This window comes from Anabrus simplex, chromosome 8 (assembly GCF_040414725.1).
Source record: "Anabrus simplex isolate iqAnaSimp1 chromosome 8, ASM4041472v1, whole genome shotgun sequence".
In the NCBI taxonomy this organism is placed as follows: Eukaryota; Metazoa; Arthropoda; class Insecta; order Orthoptera; family Tettigoniidae; genus Anabrus; species Anabrus simplex.
The window spans coordinates 70,149,785-70,173,233 of record NC_090272.1 but is presented as its reverse complement, the minus strand read 5'-3'; the positions used below and the strand labels follow the sequence as shown (position 1 = coordinate 70,173,233).

The 23,449-nt window shown below is 37.4% G+C and overlaps 1 protein-coding gene across 2 annotated transcripts; it reads left to right on the top strand.

Moving 5' to 3' along the window:
• Window positions 1-32: 32 nt before the first annotated feature.
• Rap2l (Ras-associated protein 2-like) lies at window positions 33-13,737 on the top strand. 2 transcript variants are annotated; one of them, XR_010860841.2, is made up of 2 exons: window positions 33-2,195; window positions 13,485-13,737. XR_010860841.2 is itself a non-coding variant. In XM_067152269.2 (1 exon), the coding sequence occupies exon 1, from the start codon at window positions 222-224 to the stop codon at window positions 765-767; it is 546 nt and encodes a 181-aa protein (XP_067008370.1). In that variant the 5' UTR covers window positions 33-221; the 3' UTR covers window positions 768-11,726. The 2 variants fall into 2 exon arrangements, 1 of the variants encoding a protein (XP_067008370.1); XM_067152269.2 differs by lacking the exon at window positions 13,485-13,737 and having other exon boundaries at window positions 33-11,726.
• The last annotated feature ends 9,712 nt before the right edge of the window (window positions 13,738-23,449 follow it).

Below are 23,449 nucleotides of genomic sequence, written 5' to 3'. Positions count from 1 at the left end.
GCTGCAGACGTGATGGTAAATGCAAAAATCAGTCTAGTAAGATGGCGACAGAAGTGAAGAAGTGATCTTGCGATGGCTCAAGCGAATTTCATTCGACGGGGCAAATATTGGATAAAGTTCCCTTCAGACTTTGTTTGTGTTGTTGCATTAGTTTCATCGTCGATACAGTGCATTTAATTCGCTGCATAGAGTCTGGAAGTGCTTATTTTATAGAAGCCAAAATGCGTGAGTTTAAAGTAGTTGTCCTCGGTTCGGGTGGAGTAGGCAAAAGTGCTCTTACTGTCCAGTTCGTGTCGGGTTGTTTCATGGAGAAATATGATCCGACAATTGAAGATTTCTACAGGAAAGAGATTGAAGTGGACAATTCCCCCTGTGTATTAGAAATTCTCGATACTGCTGGGACTGAACAGTTCGCGAGTATGCGCGATCTGTATATAAAGAACGGACAGGGATTTGTGGTTGTATATAGTCTTACCAATCATCAAACATTTCAAGATATAAAACCGATGAAAGAGTTAATAACTCGAGTTAAAGGGACAGAAAGAGTGCCAATTCTTTTGGTAGCCAACAAGGTGGATTTAGAGCACCAACGAGAAGTGCAGACTGTTGAAGGGAGTGGGTTGGCACAGTTGTGGGGTTGCCCATTTGTTGAAGCAAGTGCCAAAAACAGGACAAATGTAAATGAAATGTTCGCTGAAATTGTCAGGGAAATGAATTTCAGCCCTGAAAAAGAGAAGAAAAGTTACTGTTGCTGCACAGTTCTATAATGAAAATCTGTAAAGTAACGAACTGGCCAAATATTAGAGGTGAATGAAGTACCAGGGAACACATTTTTGAACATTTTAGCTCGAACAGATTAAAAATATCCTGAATGTACATTTTAGGGCCTACGTATATACTGTGAACATTTTCGGTCTTGCCTTTCAAAGTAACTGGCCAGCTTTTAGGTGTTTTAACCTCCTTATTTTAGCTTGACTTGTGGATATATGTATGTTTAATTTCACCAGCTTTGAATTATTAGCCAGTGTTTTGTATGTATATTTACATGTTATTTTTTTGATCTATAATTACGTACGTTTGCTTCAAGTAACATGTAGGGCCTACTATGAACAACAGGCTTTGTGTATTATTTTTGTACTTCAGTTTTTTATATCAGAAAAGTACTCCAGGTTTAAATTGACATTTTTCATATCCACATGGTCTGTTAAGGTGAGGCCTCTCAAAATTTGTTGAAAATAACTTTGACTTTTCTTTTTTGCCCTCTTTTGAGAACTGGATTTGTGGACATACCAGTATTAAAAGATCCTCTCCTCACTCTGCTATTGTTATAGTTCATTCATAACCTAGTCAATGTTTTGTTTTTAGCATATCAGGTGCATCTTCAGAAAGTTAATTTATGTTGTCTTGTTTATATTCTGTATTTTAAGTAGTAGTCCATATCAATAGAGGCCTCCCATGGTCTTGTTAAATGAAAGGGTAATTCAGAGAATTGTTTTCTGAAAACGTACCTTCATTGGATCATAGTTGCGAGTATTACATCGATTTAGCTTGGCCTAAATTTGTTCCATAAGAATTAAGGAGAATGAATACTTTTTAAGCTGTTTATGTGGAGACCAAATAGAAATATTGCGCACATTATTGTATTTAACGTCCTAAATTGTTTTATAGTTGGTGCTGTGTCCTTTTTAAGATAATTATTTTGCCATATGTAATATTAATTGACTGGCTTTCTGTACATACAGCTATTTAACACAGATTTGTCTTGGATGCAAAAACCTACATATTTATAGCTACTCAGTGGAACTTTTTATACAATGTGGAATATAATTAAAATGCGATGTCTAATATCTTTCTACATAATAATTACATATATGTGGATATATCGTGAAATAGTTGGTACTGTCTTGATTGGACGTGTGTGTGTTATGTTCCTTGAAGGCATAAACTGAAGTGGCTGACAAGTTAGACGGTCTCAGTTGATCAGCGTTGTGTGGAAAGATTTCATATTCCAGAATGTCATAATCGGTAAAAATAGCTATCATATGTACTTAGTGAATCAAGCTGTGTTGTTTTTGTGTGTGGATGCGAGTGAGTGCCCAGAAGTCTAATAAGACTTGTGATATATCTATATATAAATATATATATACATGCTGGATTAAAAACAGAAGGATACAATGGATTATCATTCATGCCAGGTACTGTAAACTACCATTCATATAACTCAATCTTTGGCATATGCAAAAAATCTCTATTAAATATTCATTGAATTGGGTCCACTCTTGAAAGTGCTTTGTTAATATTATTTTCTTCTGTGCATGTAGAATATTCCTCTAAATATTACTGCACTGTTTGTATATATTGTACTGGTCTGAACCATATGCTTGAGTCATGTTTATATATTCCCAGTAATGTTTATATCAAAGAACAAAAATTTGTATCTTTTCCTTAATTTCTAAAAGAAACTTAAAACATATTTTTACTTCTAAAGTTTTTTTTATATATATTGAAACATAATCAATCCGTCTCAGTTTTTTGGTAACATATTTATAAACAGAATCATATCAATTAGAAATTTCAGTGTAAATACATATATCTTTTAAGATTGGCTTTTTGGAAAGTTAATATTGGATGGTTCTGGGAAGGTGCAATTTTGATTAGAGGCCAAGTACAGATCTGTAATATTATGCAGTGCATCAAAATATGAAATTTGTCTTAGTATTGGTACCACAAACAGATGAGGTTGCCAGATCCATGTTTTTCAACATACTCCTTGGCAAAATACTACGAAGTTTTAGTTTCCATATACCATTCAGTAGACATTTGCTGCATTTAAAAGTTGATGTTTAAAACGCAATACAGTAGCCTTGCTAACTTGAAGTTATATCTGTAATTACTCTGTTTTACATTAGTGAATAGCAGAAACTCGCTTAGATGTCAAATTGTAAAACTAAGGAAGCCCTCTTATTTCAAAATATTTCTTGAATGGCTTTTGAATGCTATGACAGTATTCTTAACTGCATCTTAGAATTCAGCATTGGTCATTTGTAATTTCAGTATTTAAAAAATAGGGATATATGATATATTATTCTATGCTCTGATTAAAAACTTTTTAAAGTTGGACTTTTGCGTTTAGTTCAGTATGCTTGAGAAAGTACAGTACTGTATGAGTAACTTAAGGCCACCATACAATAGCTCATACATAACAAGACTTCCACCTATGCACTTACTGATCTCCAACTCTTGAGTTGCCTCTCATTTCTATGAAAGTTCCATAACGTGACTAGAATACAGACTTCAAGGTATAAGTAAGTGTTTGGCTTATGGAGTACATAAGATTTTGCCAGTTTACATGTTGGCCTGTTTTGTGATATTTTTGAAAAATCTGTGAAAAGCTTGGATGTTGGCTTTTTAAAACAATGCTTGACCATTTCTGATATTTGCCAATTTTTTAAATCTGTCCAATAGAAAAGTTCAGAGGAAGTAATCTTGTGTAGCATTTAGGAAGTAGAATAAATACAAAATCAGACCCATCCATTATACTGTGAGTGGTAGAGTATGCAATGTTCAAAAATAAGCTTATTGTGACTGAATTCCATTGCAGTTTCTTTTTTTAGCATAATAGTGGATTAATTATAATCTTGTAGAAAGAACTGAAGTTTTAGAATATTTGTGGAGATATTAAAAGGAAATTTAAAGACAGCATTTTTATGAAGTACATAAATTTATATCATAATTATGTGCCATCCATATCATGTTAAAGTACCATACCGTCAGTGTGAGATGGCAGTGCACAGAAATTGTCAAGCACTGAGCAAGTTAATCCATGACCATCTCTTTTGACTTTAAGGTAATTTTTTAGGAGGTCTATTTGAGATTTTGAAAAAGAAAGTTTTTAGATCTTGGAAGTCATTTACTAACTTCTTGGGTACCTAATTTTCTGGGTTGTTAGGCCCTTTCGTACTTTGTTCAATAATTTGCATTTTACCTATTGAGTGCAGCTGGTTTTCAGGATGCCATTTGTTCTATTTTTTAATTTTTAACTCTGTTGGAGCTTTCCAAAGAAATTTATCCTTGCAATTTTTCATATGAGGCGGCCCAAAAATCTGACCTCTTTCAGTCATTGTAGGCGACTGCTTTAGGAATGAACAAAAGCATAGGCCTATAGTTTAAAAGCTGTGGGCTGTAAATATCTTGCCTAATTTTTACATTGTATTTTGTCATTATTGTGAATTAACATGTATTGTTACATATAGGTTTTCAGTTTGGACTGGTAAGCCTTTCAGCCTTCAGTTAGTTGACTCTGTGCCTCTTACCTTCACCTGACCATCAGCTTTTGATTCCCTTTACAATTAAGTCTTAACCTCCAGACAGCGTTCTTCTGAACCCCATTACGAAATTAGTTTGTAGATACCACTTCATTCTACTTGTGCATTCCTGGTTTATCCATTATTCGGGAAGTACTCCGCTAAGGGTTAGAATTTCCGTGTTAACGACCGGTGACTCGAACATTAAGCAGTAACCCCCACCCTCACAGTATCCAGATTTATGACTGCCTACCCTCGTCTCTGTTGAGACCAATATCGTGCTTGCATTGTCAGTGACAGTCCATGTGGAGTAGGCCTACTTTAAAAGCGTGCCTGTCATAAAGCCAGCTTGCTTGTCCGGTCTCCAGTGTTGCATAGCTTCTCGCTCTCGGAGGCTAAGTGGTTAAAACGGAGTATTGACATTGCTGTGCCTGAAGACTATACCTTACATTGTAATTTTCAATTCAACACATTATGAGGGAAACAACACGGTATAAAGGAACCATGTTTCATATCAGCAAAGCGAAGTACGAGCTGTGAAATATTTTGAAATTTTTCCAGATCTTTACCACATGAACCAGCTGTTTCCTTACACTCCCTCCGCAAACGCACTTTTCTCGAGTTTGTACACACAGTTAAACAGGACAATACGCACAAGTTATCATAACAACGAAGACTCAGTGTGTACAAAGAATCCTGCTTCTTCTTTAAATAAGCCATAAGTTCTTCCCTTTTAAAATTCAGATCGTATATATCTAGACCTTCTAAATTTGGGAACATACTGTCAAGGAATTCAAAATCCACAAGTAACCTTTTTGCCCAGGTGAGTCTCAATATCTTGATCTGACTGATAGGACGACCCATTAGAACTTCAGCGTTATGACAGATTGAGTCCCAATAGCCTATATGTAAAGGTCTTCAAGGTTAGGACATGAATTGCTAATTAGTTGAATGAGATTACTGTCCACAATGACATGTATTAGATTGAGAGCTCGCAAATGGGGTGAGATTTTCAACATTTTTGTAACATGCTTGGTGCTGCTACTAGACAGCTCGTAGATAACATTCTTCCATAGACCTTTCTCCAATGACACCACCTACTACCAAGTGCACACAAACTGAACTGGCTTCACCAAGTCCTCATACGAGAGAGATGAGAATATCTCCACTAGCACCTCTCCAGTCAAACTGTCTGCACCAGTGTTCATCCTGACCCTTGGTATTGCAGAATTTTTAAACACAAGATATGCTTGGCTAAGCAAAATATAACATATTATGGTGTTTAACAGTAGACCACATTGTAAAAGAACTGAAGCATTATTACAGATTGAGTCCCAATATATATAAAGGTCTTCAAGGTTAGGACATGAATCGCTAATTAGTTGAATGAGATTACTGTCCAGTGATATGTATTAGATTGAGAGCTTGCAAATGGGATGAAATTTTCAGCATTTTTATAACGTGCTTGGTGCTGCTGCTAGACGGCTCGTAGATAACGTTCTTCCATAGACCTTTCTCCACACCTGCCACCAAGTGCACACAAACTGAACCTACTTCATTAAGTCCTCATGTGAGAGATATGAGAATATCTCCACTAGCACCTCTCTGGGCAAACAATCTGCACTATTGTACATCCTGACGCTTGGTATTGCAGAATTCTTTAAACACAAAATACGTTCGGCTAAGCAAAATATGTCATATTATGGTGTTTCTTTAACAACAGATCACATCGTAAGTTTTAGTTCAATTTTTCCTGTTGTATGAAATATTGCACGCAAGTTAAAACTTGTGGTTGTGGTATCTGTTCAAGTAAGAGTTAAGAGTTTCTCACTTCAATGAGAATTAGTTTTTGAGTTTCATATTATTCAGCCTAATTTCTGTAATAAGAATTGGGCTAGTATCAACAAATTTATTACAGACCTATACGTATAAGAGGATAAATTACTTGTAGCAGACATGTCCAGCTAATCTTGTACTAAAGATAATTTAGTAATCCTGAGAATTAATATCTTAGATAATCAGTGGCAAAGCGTGACCTTTTTTTTTTTTTAGTAAGCTGAACAGAACGCAACTTTGCATAAAGTAATATCATCTGTAAAGGCCTAATATATAATTTTTAAAAAGTGGGCCTATTCATACATTAGGGTTAACTTAAATGAGACATAATTAAAGGAAATCATGTAAATACCATGCATATCAGTGGTATCTTCAAGTGCAGGTCTGTCATATATATTAATTTGTGTGGAGTGGAGATATTAGATTTGGAAATTGCTGATTCAGCTCTCAAATCTCTCTTAGTAGTATATGAAGTCTACTTTTTTATTAGTTTTTACAGTTATTTTATTGCCTTTCTCTCTCTTTCATTCAGTTTATGGTAATTTTATTTGAAAATTGGATCACTACTATGGGTAGATAAATTGTTGGCAGTTATGCCAAATAAGTCATGCGCAATAGTGCTTGTCTTTGATATTCATGAACGTCTATTATAGTGCAGAATATACCTATGCCATCCGAACTTGGGCAATGCCGTCCAATTTTACAAAGTTCTGAACTCCTCGTTCTCTTAATGGTATATCATATCTGGGCAACTTTCAGCATTACTTTAGTCTAACTGTAATGGTATGTCATTAACATTATCAGCACTATCCTGTGATATCTTGACTCTAATCCCGGGTTGCACAGCCATGCTACCACTAACTATTCTATTTTTGAAGCGTCTATTCGCGTTTTTATAGGTTTATAATAAAGTGTTTGCAAACTTTAACATTAGTGTCACTTCAGCGTCACACGTGCACATCGGATTAGAAGTTACGAAATGCAGTCCAATTTCTCTAGCTGAACAGTCCTGGAAAGAGTTGCTGTCATCCATTTGGAAAATCTACACAAACCAGATTCTAAGGCCACAATATTCTCCTTACTCGGGTTACTGTGGTTGAATTTTGTCTCCAACACTCATGAAAGACCTGATTTGGTCAATCTCACATTCATCAATTTTCAATTGTGCAAGCTCATCATTTATTACCTTACAAAGCAACTTTGAGATTTCAACATCATTATGAATGATATTTTCATCGCTTTCAATAAACACCTCAGCTCCTGGCACAAATGTACCGATTTTACCTAGTTGACTTTCACTAATGGCAAAATGCATTGATCCATTGGCAATTAACCTATGTGAAGTCAGGCGTGGCAAGTATGCCATAGGTATCATATTCGTCGCTTTTCCAGCACGTGCCATAAGTTGCACTTTGTTAATCCCATTGTTGGCTAACCACATTATTTGTAAAAATCCAATGAATCATCTTTGATCGATTTACTGAGGTATCTTCTATAGCATATTCTCCATCACTATCATTCATTATTTATCGCGTAGCGACATGATCTCTAGATTCCCCTGATACGCATCTAAAAAGTGAATCAGCTAATCTAGACAGAATGACTACTGTAGCCTTGGGCTTCTCATCTCTGATGTAAGTCACTAGCATTTGACTATTTTGATCATTATCTGCTTCTCTTAGTAGCTTACTATCGCTGTTGTCTTACACATAACATATGGAAGCCTCTCTGCACGTGTCTACCCAATAACTTAGTGACCTGGCTACGTCCATAATTGAAGCTGCAGCGTTAGAATCTGTTGATTTTACTTTTCCAGGAGGTAGTGACTCATAGTCCGACTCGCTAGCTGGGTCGGGGATTATAACCTTAATTGGTTCATTCCAGTGGCTCGGGGGCTGGGTGTTTGTGTTGTCCCCAACATCCCTGCAACTCGCACACCACACACAACACTATCCTCCACCACAATAGTACAGTTACCTACACATGGTAGATGCCGCCCACCCTCATCGGAGGGTCTGCCTTACAAGGGCTGCACCCGGCTAGAAATAGCCAAACAAAATTATTTAATTATTTAGTGGCACATAAATTGCCCCATCATGGAACATTGCATTTAGCTACTTTATAGCCCGCGCTGAAAATATCCGCTAACAATTTGGACGCTTTCATTGGCTACTCGCATGCGTTTCCGTTTATCACCTGCCTCTATGCGCTGAACCGTATCAGCAGTGCGATTATCACCTGGGCGGCCAAGCTGACTGGTGTGATTGGCAGTTTCACACTCACTGTCAGATAGAGTACATGCATGATGTATAGCGACTAACGTGAACACTTCACGTAATATAACCTTCCAAACATCAACAACAAACTTTATTTCGTCATCACTCATTACTTTTTAACTCCCAGTAACTCAGTCTGGCGATGTCCACAAAATGCATCACTGCACTTCTATCTTTCCAAGTTTTAATGACATTGGAAAGATTACCCTGTTAGGCCCCTTTAAACAACAGACATCAATCAAACATTAAAGATTACTTAAATCACATTTCCATCTTTTAGGCTGAATTGGCTCATTTTCATTATCTGCGCTAGGTGATCTTGCCCCACACAAATTACCAGTGTTATGCTTATCATCGCGGTTGTCACTTACACGCTGATCCGCATGCTGAGTCTCCGTCATAAAATATGCTATGGTCACTCTCGTCTGAGTTATTACTCAATGGGTGTTTACTACAGGGCTATATTATGTCCCTCTTCTTCGTCTCGTTTGGACTCCACGGACTGGTCAGTTTTCATGCCAAGAGCTACTAATTTGACATCTTCTATTATTAAAATTATAAAATTCTCTTATTTATAACCACCCATTCAATACATTACAGTACACTCATTGAATTATAATATTATCATGAAGTGTCTAATATTGGGACATGTTTCGTTTGACATAGCAAACATCAGCCATTAATGTAACAAAAACTAGGTCAGGGCCCTGAGCTTAAAATATACAGAATGTTATCATATTAAAAATTATTCATGTCGTAAAAAAAAGTGATAAGCAACAATCAATACAATAAAAACATTAGACTTGAGGTTGTAACAATATATGCAAGTTAAAAGTAAAATTCAAGTTTTATTTGCTAGCATGTATTTATTGACTAGCTTAACTGGTATTTTTCTGAAAGCAAGATGAATTTTGCTTCTGCTGGATTTCAAGTTATACGTCAAATTTAGTTAGTTCAATGTTATGTGCCTTTGACTAGTTCAACTTGGACTCATGACAAGTCAATGAACTCTATTTTAACCCTTATTTATGAATTCAAAGGAACTTCGTCCTCACAATATTAATCCACGCTTCACACATTGACGTATATTTATGTCACAATATCCATTGTCATGTTTCAGCGGCCTCATAATTGTTTTTAATTCCAGATTGACACCGTGAATATTCTTCTATTGCCCTAAAGGCATCTTTGACTATTAGTAGTGCTGCTCCTTCTGATTCAGTCACAACTTGTACAAGCATATTAATCCAATGCAGACCATCATGTTGCTTCAGATGATTGTGTACTCTAGTATCTATCTTTCCATGTGCTATCCAAGCTTGAAGCTGAGTGCTGTTTCACACATTAAAACAGCCTTTTAAATATAGTATCACTTTTGCTAACTGAAAATGATGGCAATTTGCATAGCGCCTGATCATGAGATAAAGCTGTTTTAATAATCTAGCATACCATGTCTTATGGTATCATGCTCATTCATTTCTGTACCTCCAACCAGTCACTTGACTGACGGTGGACTTAACATCACTTTTAGTTTTTTAACAAATTGCACTTTATTTTGTGGCGATGCTGCCCCTGCGGCTATAACAGCATAACTTGGCCCTGGCCTAACTGTTTCACTGTTCAGAATCTGCTAGTTCGTCCATATTACTCCTCCCTGCCTGACTCCATCTGTTCGAAATCTGCTAGTTTTTTTCATTTTCCAATTTCCACACAGTGCACCTCGACACTCTTCAATGTTCTCAAAAAATGTAATTTTATTTGCTCTGCTGTGTTTATCATATCACCTTAGCTGCACGAATTAGTTAAATTTAAACTATCGTAACTTATATTGAGGTGTAGGCCTACAGAAAGACAGCTATTTGAAGCTTTATGTAACATCCAGTTGACTCATCTTTTGTGAAATTGCCATAAAACACACTATTCTTCACTCTAGAGAGCAATAACATAACCTACTAGGCAGAGGTAGTCTAAAATTGCTGTAGCTAGGTGTTCAGGGAGAATGTAAAGGTACTTCACCTCAGTTGGTAGACTGGTGAAGGCTGAATTCTGTCCACTTAGTTTGGCATGAGCAGAACACCATTTGCTGCTAGGTAGAGCTTTGATACACAGATTTATCATGCATTTCAACAGTAGTACCAGTACATAAAGTTCACATAAGATATTTGCTTTTATTTCATCAAAACTGTTTTGGGAAAGCTCTGCTTACCCTGTCTGCTCTTAGGCTTCATTGCTGAAGGTCATATGTTTCAGATTGAAGCCAGAATGATTTATTTGGTTAATTTCTTTAGAGTTCAAGGTCATAAACATCATGTATTAAAAATTTATTAGATAGCTCTTACTTCAGTATCTGATTGTAGCTAGTGTTAAAGCTGTTTCACTTAGGTTGTAATACTGGAAGACCTTGGGGGGCTAAAATACTTAATTGTCCATCATACCAGAAAATATGATTATAATTATAATAGGTTAGGCCTAGTGTTTTTATTCTGCAAAGAGGGCAGATGTGCCATTTCAGATTTTTAGTTTCCACAATTAACTTGTCTGTGATATATTGTTTGTTGGTTCATTTTTTATTTCTGTGCTACAAGCAATTTGGGATATAACAAGATGAAAATAAGCATTTAGAGAATAAATAAACACTAGTGTGTTGAATAAATTAGTCATTGCCATTTCATTTTTCATTGGACACAGAGTTGAGTGAATTTTAACTTGCTTTCCTGGTTAGCAGCAATTGTAGGCAGGGATATGTTTGTGCAATAGTTATTTCATTTATAGTTGCTGTATGTTTTAATGAAACTTAAAATAATTGTATTTTATTATTAAAAATTAGCTGGCCAAAATTCAGTATGATATAAAGACCTTCATCCTTTTGATTGCTCCAAAATGTGACTTTTTCTATTATCCTGACTGTACATTAATTTTTCTCTATTCCAATCTATTGGTACCATACAGGAAATCAAACTGAATAAGTCACTAACAGTATTTCCCTATCTGTCAAAATGGGTTTATTTATATGATAGCCTACATTCTTTTACTTTTGAGTAAAGTTATGTTAGGCCTACATCATAGACTCCATTAAGAGATTTTGAGTATTGTCATGGATTGGCTATGGTGTTACCAGTACTACCTTCTATATAAGAAATCACCCTACCATAGAGTAAGACTTAATAACTGTAAATATTGAAGTATGTTGTATATCATCCTAATAAATGTGGACTCATAAATATGTGTGTTACTTTAAAAAATGCATAGATTTTTAAATGTGTAACAAAGGACAAAATATGTTTTAATACATGGTTTATACAAAAAAATACCTAGTGTTCTTCATTTCTTGAAGTTCAGTCTTGTGCTTCGTCCTTTTCCTTTTGATAATAAATTATTGTGGGATGATAAATAATCCTAGGTTAGTGGATTTTATTTGTGTTTTAAAATTAGTGTTGCAGCCAGTTAATTCAGTGGCTGCAGATTTGCCTATATTTATTGGAATGGAGGTGAACACCTTCACATCTTTATCTTATAAATCTCAATCTCTATTCACTACTGCTGGAAGTTTTGCAGTGATAATGTACATGTGTATAGCATATCTGAGGTAAATTGTCAGTTCTGTAATGTGCCAATGTTCAAGCACCTATGCATGATGACCTACTGAAGAAGCAGGATTCAGTCCTACATCCTAGGGCACAAAAGGCTAGAGCTTGACAAGCAGCTCATCACCCTTTGTCTCTCACTTGTTGATTCTCTTTCTTGTTCAGTGCATTGTTCATCTTGAAGTTATGTTCCAATAGGCTTTTTACTTCATTAATATTCCATTCTCTTTCATCTTAGAGCATGTGGGGGTTTTCCTTATGATATAAATGTGTAAATGTAACCTAATTTCATTTCGGTATACAGTTGGCTCTGAAAATTTGAAAATCGCTTAGGTACCTACAGTCTCAGTTGTATTATATTATTTCCACTTCTCGACGTTCATACTTCAGTTTTATACAAAGTGGTTTTTGGGGTAGGGCCTAGTTAATTGGTAGTGTGAATAATGGTTATGAAGCAGATATGAGAAATATGCCTGTTCTCTTAGAAACATTTACATTATCATACCTACATTGTTTACAAGTGGTAACTTAGTTTTGCATATATCTGAGACTACTATTAGGCCCTGAGAAGAACAAATTGTGAATGAAATCACGTGGTCATTTCATGGAATTTCATAAAAATAGATAATGAATTTTTTTTACTGCTGAAGTTCCTCTGCAATGTTAAATATTCAATTTGTGTTTTCTCCATGTCATTTCACATTATTTTATGCTTTAAGAATTTTGAGTGATGGGGGAAAGTAATTGGTACAGTTTTGAAGTTTGTGAAGAATCACACTTTTGCTTGAGAAATGTCATTGTCTTCTGTGGTTTGAATACCAGCTGTTTTCTCATACCATCCTATGGAGGCCTGTGTGTAGTTCAATATTAATTGACCGAGCTCGATAGCTGCAGTCGCTTAAGTGCGGCCAGTATTCGGGAGATAGTAGGTTCGAACCCCACTGTCGGCAGCCCTGAAAGTGGTTTTCCGTGGTTTCCCATTTTCACACCAGGCAAATGCTGGGGCTGTACCTTAAGGCCACGGCCGCTTCCTTCCCACTCCTAGCCCTTCTCGGACCCATCGTCACCATAAGACCTTCTTTACCATTGGCATTATCCCTACAATTGGAAACTTTAAACTAATTTCAGTAGTCAACACAAGAAAATGTTAGCTCCAATGACTAAGGCATATTATTAAAGATTAAGCTATGTATTCTGAGTGTGACATGGTTGATCATTTTGTTAGCTACATTTCTTCTTTGAGGTAAAATATCTTATTTTTTAAGTGTTTTATTTTAAGGTATAGTTTGACAAATGCTGAATGCTGAATTGAACTGAGTAGTGAGCCCAAAGATCGGTGTGATTGTCAAATGTAAGTTTAAAACATTGCTCATTGTGACAAAAAAAGACCTACCCATTTACAGAGTCATTCTTTTCTAAACTTACACAGAAATTTAAGCTTGTACAATTCTTGGTTGAATGAAATTCAATCTGTCATTTTCAAGATCTGTATCAAGGACCACAGAAGGATGCCAACACAAGAATTGCAGCTTTACCAGCTGATGTCCCTGAAGTATTGTGACCAGAGTGCTGTTGACAATTTACAGGTACTATTCCCTCTTCCTTATGGTGCAGAATAGACCTGAAGGAATCTCTCCTTGAGGTTACAGCATTGATATTGATGTCCGTACATTGTCATGTCGCATGCAGAACACTTTTTGAGGCATTTTGAAAAATTATTGAACTGTTATTGGAATTTTTTTAGGGAACATGCCAGTCTAGTTCTTAAGACATGCCAGGTAACTGAAGTTAGTACATTCTCTCTTCTTTTTCGGTCGTAACAAGAAATATGGCCAGGTAGTCCTACATCATGTATCATAATTTACATTAAATAGTACTGTACTAATTATCACCCCTTTTCAATTGTTTCTACCAAGCTCGATAGCTGCAGTCGCTTAAGTGCATCCAGTATTCGGGAGATAGTAGGTTCGAACCCCACTGTCGGCAGCCCTGAAAATGGTTTTCCGTGGTTTCCCATTTTCACACCAGGCAAATGCTGGGGCTGTACCTTAATTAAGGCCACGGCCGCTTCCTTCCCACTCTTAGCCCTTTCCTGTCCCATCGTCGCCGTAAGACCTGTGTCGGTGCGACGTAAAACAACTAGCAATTGTTTCTCATTTTCTCACCAGGCATTTGATCTACAGGCTGGTCATTAACTATAGGAACATTTCTTACTTTCTGTTTTAAATTTTACGGTAATTTGTATTGTGTAGGCCTACGATAGTAATTTTTATATTTTGGTTGAGGTGGGTCATTTTTTATGAAATAACCTATGTTAATGTGAAGAACTTAGTATATAGGCTACTCTGCTCAGTATTGGAGCTGATCCTAAAGAAACTGTTCAAATCTACCCCTATGCTCCTCTTACGATTTCTCTCATTGTTTGTCTCTCATCATACAGCTTTAAAGAACATCTAAGGTTTATTCTTCATTTAAAAGAATGCACGGAATGTACAAGAGTCTCCGTGGCTCAGGCGGCAGCGCGCCGGCCTCTCACCGCCGGGTTCCATGGTTCAAATCCCGGTCACTCCATGTGAGATTTGTTGGACAAAGCGGTGGCGGGACGGGTTTTTCTCCGGGTACTCCGGTTTTCCCTATCATATTTCATTCCAGCAACACTCCAATATCATTTCATTTCAGCTGCCGTTTATTAATCATTGCCCCAGAGAAGTGCGACATGCTTTGGCAGTCGGCACAATTACTATCCTCGCCGCTAGGTGGGGGCTTCATTCATTCCATTCCTGACCCGGTCGAATGACTCGAAACAGGCTGTGGATTTTCATTTTCATACGGAATGTACAAATAAAGTCACTATACTTTCGCTAATTGCAAGATTATCCGATGTTTCCCTGTATGAATTGATGAAAGAGAATGACTTTGAATGTTTTTTCTGCGTGTCCTAACATGCAGAAATAGGAAGTTGATTTTCTGCTTTTCTTAGTTTAAAAAATTAACTATCGTTCATAATAGTAAAAAATTACGGGTAATATCTAACATTTCGGCAACCGTATCACTTCGCTGTCCCTGAAATGCTTACACCACCCAGATCGAAACGTGTTCAGAAACTGTATTGAGTGTCAGTATGTGCTGGCATTTCCTTGTGCGTCAAGCGTGACACTGGAAGTGGTGTAGTGATTGTCGCTAAAGGAACAAAACAACTGAATTCAGTCCTTCGCGTTAGTTGAAAAAAGAGGTCCGAATTCTCGAAAAGGAAGGCAAGAGTCGCCAAACCAGTTTTTTATTCCGTGCATTTATCGTGTCCAAATTTGTACTTATTTATAGAACACAAATGTACGCATCGTAGGAAATACGGTACTCTACTCCTGAGTTCAGAACTATAAGATCAGATCCCAGTACAGTTGGTTCACATTCAAATGCGCTTAATGAGACTCGGAGTCGGTGTTAGATTTATTAGCTCGTTCATTTGCGGCTCATACGACCCACACGCCCTTCCGTTGTTTAATTGCTAAACACACAATTATTTTTAAAAGTGGTTTAACTATTGCTGTAAATGCATAGGTCATATACAATTTCTTTGATCGTATGGACAATACGATGGCGTAGGCTGGTTGTCACGTCACATCTCTCTGACAAAAATATATATATATATTTTTTGTGCGTTTCCATCGGCCAGAAACAAACGTTGCTTTTCTCGTAGTTCTTCGCAAAGATTCTGTCGTGTGTTGTTTGTCTTCATCTCCGTGTGTTCAGTTTGTGCTTTGGGATTGGCTCTACGATAAATTGCTTTATCAGAAATGTGCACTGCCGCGCATGAGCACCAGACTGAAGGATGATGTGTTACTAAATAAGGTGCATTGTTAGTTTTTTATTAACTGGCCTAAAAGCGTGAGGGATTGCTGGTCTTTTGTACCTAGTACTGGAACGTTGTATGGATGAAAAGCATATTTGTATGGTATACTATATAGTCTGTTCTGACTGCGTGTTTACCAGTGTTTTAATAATTAGTTGTACCTTGACTTCAGATGGAAAGCGTGAGACACAGAGTCGTGTTAGATTAATAATAATAATAATAATAATAATGTTATTTGCTTTGCATCCCACTAACTACTTTTACGGTCTTCGGGGACGCCGAGGTGGCGGAATTTAGTCCCGCAGGAGTTCTTTTACGTGCCAGTAAATCTACCGACACGAGGCAGTCGTATTTGAGCACCTTCAAATACCACCGGACTGAACCAGAATCGAACCTGCCCAGTTGGGGTTAAGAGGCCAGCGCCTTAACCGTCTGAGCCACTCAGTCCGGCGTGTTAGATTTACTAGCTCGCTGAGTCAGAACGGACTATATAGTATACCATACAAATATGCTTTTCATCCATACAACGTTCCAGTACTATATATATATCCTTAAAATCCTTGTTTTTTAAATATCGACGCTTTCGTATTTTGTGTTCCTCTACCTGCTACTTCTCTAGAGCTCTGAACGGATCATCGGATGAAAGGTTGCCATTCAGGTGGTTGACTGGATATGGAGCAACCTGCCACTGCCGGGATATGATCTCACGCCTTCCAACCACAAAGCAAATACCTTACCCGTATCACAATTCGAATGTAGTCTATTTGTCCATTAAAATGGCTTATTGTGATATATATATATTTGTGAGGCGTGAAGGTTCCTAACTGTTTAATAACTGAGCATGGTGTTTATCTTTGTTTATTCCTTTCTTGTGCAGAACACGATTCACAAGTTAGCTATTGTGTTGGGTTCAGTGGAACCTTTTGTAATTATCCTTCACAAAAGCATGTCATCAATCGATTTGCTGATGCGCTTCGTGCTTTAATGAATATTTCGATGTTTATCTCACTTTGTGTGTTACCATATGGTCTAATGATTAATCGGTTTCAAACAGTAGGTCTATTATTCACTAAGAAATTTAACCCTTTTTTCCACAAAGTTCATTTTGTTATTTTTTTATATCCGTACTAGCGGTTACCCGCGGCTTCGCTCGCGTGGATTTCGTAATTTGATCAAAGTAATCGTTCCTCGGCATTGTACTAAGACATCCGAAAATTCCTGCAGTATAAAAACTCCCCCAAAAATTGAGTTTCATTACCCCAGAAATAATTTGTAACCCCCTGTGGGTGGGGGACGCAGACGAAGAATACACCCACGGTATCCCCTGCCTGTCGTAAGAGGCGACCAAGGGATGATCGAATTAGAACCAGAGACTACTTGTAATTGACATAATTGTTTATAGGGAAATAAATAACATTGAGGATTGTTCAGAATTACAAAGGGACTTTGCGAGTATCCAACAATGGGTTGAAGAGAATAATATGAAGGTTAATGGAGGCAAATCAACTGTTACAACATTTACAAACAGGAGTTTTAAAACAGAATTTGAATATACTTTGGATGAGGTAGTTATCCCAAAAGATGGCAAGTGCAAATACTTAGGTGTGAGATTTGATAGTAATTTGCACTGGAAGGGTCATGTGGATGACATTGTTGGGAAAGCATACAGATTGTTACATGTCATAATGAGTCTACTTACAGGATACAACAAAGAATTAAGAGAAAAGTTACTTAAGTATGGTTCGTCCATTATTGGAATATGCAAACAGTGTTTGGGATCCTCACCAAGAATACCTAATAAAAGAAATAGTGTGCAGAGGAAAGCAGCAAGATTTGTAACAGGGAATTTCAGGAGAAAGAGTAGTGTATCAGAAATGTTTAAGGAAGTTGGGTGGGAATCTTTAAGTAAGAGAAGGGAGAAAACTAGACTTACAGGATTACAAAGAGCCTATACAGGAGAAGCATAGGCAGATATCCGTGAGAGTCTTCAGTTGGAAAATAATTATATCGGCAGGACTGACCACAAATATAAAATTAGATGGAATTTTAGCAGAAGCCACACCCTTCTCATACCATGCCTCTTGGTGTATTTATCTAATATGAAAATATATGGCTAGTTTTTCGTACTTAAATGGTATATTTATTTAGAAGTAACTTTGTAGTTTAGCTATTGTTAATGAGAGCAAGCAAAATACATTCATAAACAACGGGGAGTTGGCCGTGCGGTTAGGGACGCCCAGCTGTGAGCTTGCATCCGGGAGACAGTGGGTTCGAGTCCCACTGTCGGCAGCCCTGAAGATGATTTTCCGTGGTTTCCCATCTTCACACCAGGCAAATGCTGGGGCTGTACCTGCTGTAGACGTGGTGGCGTTTTGCTTCCAAAGTGTGCTATTCGAGGGGAGTTGGTTTCTATAGCCCTTGCTCTCTAAGTGTGCTCAGATTTTTTTTGAAATTCGTTGTATCGCTGACACTCCTTCGTCTTCTTAACGTATTTAATTCACTGTAGTTGCCCATCTCGTGCAAATAAGTGTTACTGATGTATTAGTACACTTGCAATAAATGAATACTCTCTCTCTCTCTCTCTCTCTCTCTCTCTCTCTCTCTCTCCAGTTTCAGGTGATCCGGAACTAGAGGATGGGGAGGGGAGTATTCTGTACTTGTTAGTATTTCAACCTAGTCCCGAATTACCTTTCCTGTTCGTGGGCTCGAACAGAGTTACAGTATGTAGGCTATATATATATAACTTGTCCTGACTGACTGACTCGTCATCACCGAGCAGAAACTACTCGACATAGAGAAATGAAATTTTGGGGATACATTCATATTAACATGTAGGTGCACGCTAAGGGAGGATTTTTGGATATTCCGTCGCTAAGGGGGGTGAAAATGGGGGTTAATTTTTAAAATGAGAATATCTAGCCTATATCTCAAAAACTTAAAGGTTTAGAGTAATAAAAATTAGCATTTTGAGCCTCTTCTAAAAATATAAAAAACGTTTTTTTTTTGTTTTCGGAAAATCCCATGAAGGGGGGGGGAAGGGGTTGAACACCTTTTATGAGGAGACATATTTAAAAAACTGAAGAGGTTTCAGTTATGAAAATTTAAATTTGGAACCTTCTTGAAAAATAAAGGAACACATATTTTTTTTGTTTTTGGAAAATTCAAAAAATGGGGATGAAAAGGGGGGATTTTTAAAATGAGTGTATCTATATCTCAAAACTTTCAACGTTTACAGGTGTAAAAATTGGTACATAGAATCTACTTTCAAAATGAAGAAACATGTATTTGTTTGTTTTCGGAAAATCCCAATAGGAGGGGTGAAAAATGGTTGAATGCCTTTAATAAGGATCGTTATATCTCAGAAACTGAAGATATTACAGACCAGACAGTTAGTATATGGAATCTCTTTTAAAAATACAGAAACTTTTCTTTTGGAAAATCTAATTAATGGGGGTCAAACAGGAGTGACAAATTGGGGTGAATTTTTAGAAAGATTATATCTACAGTATATCTCAGAAACGTAAAATGTTACAGACGTAAAAACTGGTATTTGGAATCTCCTGTTAAAGTAAAGAAACAGGTATTCTCGGAAAATCCAATGAGGGGGGTGTTGGGTTGAAAATTTGAAAAATTAATTGTATGAGGATACTTGCATCTAATAATAACTAAAGTTGTTACAGACGTGAAAATTGGTATTTAGATCATCTTTAAAAATAAAACGACGCGTTTTTTTTGGGGGGGGGGAAAGGAGTTGAATTCGTTTCATGAGGACACACATCTCAAAAACTGTAGATAATCGGTATTTAGAAAATCCTTTACTATTGAAGAATCAAATATTTTTTGCGGAAAATTCACTTAAAGGGGGAGGGGGGGTGAAAGTAAGTGAAAAAAAAGCGATTTATTTTTATGGGAATACTTATAACTCAAAACTGAAGGTAACACACGTGAACATTGGTATTTGGAATCTCACCGTTGGGTTTCGTGGTTCAAATCTCGGTCACTCCATGTGAGATTTGTGCTGGACAATGCGGAGGCCGGACAGGTTTTTCTCAAGGTACTCTGGTTTACCCCGTCATCATTCATTCCAGCAACACGCTCCAATTTCATTTCATTTGCCATTCATTAATCATTGCCCCAGAGGAGTGCGACAGGCTTCGGCAGCCGGCACAATTCCTATCCTCACCGCTAGCTGGGGGCTTATTCATTCCATTCCTGACCCGGTTGAATGACTGGAAACAGGCTGTGGATTTTCAGTGTACTTATTCTGATCATAAACCGATCATTTGTAATCTGTCCTGCGTTCGTTTTCAAGAGCCATCTTTTCCTTTGGAGAACCTTCTTAGATTACAGTAGATTCTTCTGGCATATAAATAAAAATTTAAACGCATTTGAAATAAACGATAGGTATAAGATTGACCGTGCAATTGTTCACTTCTATAATAAGGTCAATAATACACGGAAGTATGTCATTCGTATCGCCAGAAGTCCTGCGCACTTGCCTACGGGCGACAATGGTGCTGGTCATACTGCCATCAATGACGATGGCAGCAGATGTAAATTACCGCCAAGCAGAGGTCTTGCATCTTTCTGTGGGGTCCAGAACATCAATAATAATAATAATAATAATAATACCTAAATTCTACTAACTTAACCCATCATAATAATAATAATGTTCTGGACCATCGTCAAAATGTGCGGACCTCGCTGGAAACGGGTCCTGGACGGGTAATGACAACGATTGCAGTCCGGCCGCCGGTTCTGTACCGCCAAGCCACCCAAGACGACACCACGCCGGATCTCCTCAAGGATTTGATCCACAAAAAAATGCTGATAGGAAAACATGGCAAAGATTTAGGGAACCAAGTGACCGGGTGGAATACCTGGACCTAGCCCGGGAAGTACGAAATTGATTGCTGGAAAAAAGACTGAAAAATGGGAAGAACGTTGCCGTAATCTCTCAGAAAACGAGTCAGATCGCAAATATCGGCGGGTTGTATATAAAATGATAAACATTCAATTATAAATTTCAGTATAATACCGTAGCGAAGCATTATAGACTGTTATGCCTTTCAGCGTTCAGTCTGCAAGTCTCGGTGAATTTACGTAACTCCTCAGTCCTCTATTAGTAAGGGCCTTATTTTTTGGTGAAATAAAACTGTTGATTTCGGTGTTAAAACTAACGCTATTTCGGTAGGTATTTCGTGAAATAAATTGTTATACCGATCGATGTTTCTTGTGAAATCCTCCTTATCTTATGGGCTGAATCTAATTTTGTGATAAGGGTTTTTAAAGAGAACTCTTATAATATAAGCTTGTTATTAAATCTTAGAACAACTAAATATACAAAATGTTATAGAAACAAATATATAAATCACTGATACCTCGAAATAAAGTTAGGTTATCTGCCCTGTAATATGAATTTATACATGGTTACATTTTTTTACATGTTCAATTACTTATCTCCAAAGTATAAACTAAGCATTGTTTCAACATTATCAGCATGCAGAGTTGTACGACAGTCAGAAAGTATCTTTGTGTAAGCAGAGAAGCCCCTCTCGCTGTCCACATTAGACGTCGGAAACCATAATGCTTGCAAACACTTGGATGCAAATTCACTGTGGTCTTCTATCAAGCCTCCTAAAATTTCACTAACAAGGTCTTCCTTCTTCTCCTCTCCCAGATGTGCTTTCGCTGCATTTTGTAAAGCCATATAGCCCTGGAAGAAACTGTTCGTGGATATGCTAGCAAGAATAGGAATGCTCTTCACACTGTCCATGAGAGTAGAGTTCACTTCATTGCTGAGCACATTCGGAAGATAAAATAGTGCCGCAGTGGCTTGAAATATTCTTCTAGCTGGATCTTGTTCGATCATTTTTTTCAGCTTTTCTGTGCATTTCTTCGCCAGATTCTTGATTTTTCTCTCTTCTCTATCTTTTCTTTCTCCTGAAAGCTGGTTCAGGGCAACAGTAGTCTCTTTATCTAAAACTAACTTTCTGACTAAATCAAATCCTCCAATTATAAGGTCTAGTTTAGGGGTGAGTTTGTGGGCAGTTGGATAGTGTGATCCTTCTAGCACTGTTACAAACTGAGATACAGAGGTCCAATGTTCCTTAGCACAAGTAGCTTCAGACAATACAGCCTTCTGCTCATTGCTGGTTAGATCCTTGAAATATTTTACAGCGTCACTGACATCATCTGACTCTTTAAAGTACTCAACCAGATCACAGAGATATTCTTGTAAATAGACAGCTGAATCGAGCCAGGATCCCCAGCGGGTTAATACGGGCATCGGGAAAAGTTTGACCGTCTTCTCACCGCGACTGTATTTCTCCCGAAGGAATTTCAAATACCTATGCTTGCGCTTCCGGGTATTTTTGAATGCTTTCTTAGTCATACTTACGCACTTATTCAGATTGGTGAAGTAGCTGGGCACAAGCTTGGTTATGATATCTAGTTTGTGGGCCCAACACTGCACGTGAACTAAGTCATCTGAAATTAAACCTTTAAGAGTACGCACACACTTTGTCATATATGGGGCACTGTCAGAGGATATGCCGACAACATCATTGTAGTCTACAGAGTATTTCACAATTGCATTGTTTATAGATTGACAACACTCTTGCGAATCAACATTCTGCAAAATTTTCACTGAAGCAACGTACAACTTTGAAGGTAGGGCATCTACAGGAAGTATACGGAACAAAATTATGAAAACTGCTTCCCCTTTCCGATTGGTAGTTTCATCGCAGTGAATTATCAGTTTTCTATTTCTCACAGCTTCTTTCACTTCCTCTTCATATTCTGCTTTAACAAGTGGAATGTAATTTTGGCGGCAAGTATTTGCCTGTGGAAGATCACCAGCACCTGTAGAAAAAAAGCATAGAAATGAATACAGGAATACTATTAATACTATAATACCAGTAACTTGCTAATGTTTTGGTTTTACGTCCACTGACAACTTTTACGGTTTTCAGAGTTACCGAGTTGCCAAAATTTTGTCCCGCGGAAGTTCTCTTACATGCCGGTAAACATATCTACATGGGTCCGTCGTAATTGAGCACCTTCAAATACCCCGGCCGGGTTTGAGTAGCTCAGATGCTTAAGGCACTGGCTTTCTGAAACCAAGTTGGCAGGTTCGATCCTGGCTCAGTCCGGCGTTATTTGAAAATGCTCATATACGTCAGCCCCATGTCAGTAGATTTACTGATACGTAAAAGAACTCCTGCAGGACAACATTCCGACATCTCCGTGTCTCCAAAAACCGTAAAAGTAGTCAGTGGGACGTAAAAACATTATTACTACTCAACCCGGTGATTTATTTACAACAGGCCTACAAATACGGTCATATTTTACAATAAAGACAGAATTATTTATCTTACCTTTTATATACTTGTTCATCCACTCCCTCATGCCAGGGTTATCCAATTTCTCAAGAGGAATGTTAGCTTGCATGAATGCTTTGGTTGTGTCTATCACAAATTGTTCTCTATCACTTTTCAACTTCTTTGCGATGTGTAGAGTATCGCCGATTGTTATTTGCCGCTTAGAATTATGTTCACTTGCTTCATTCTTCTTCTTTTTATGCGTTTCTGATTCCCT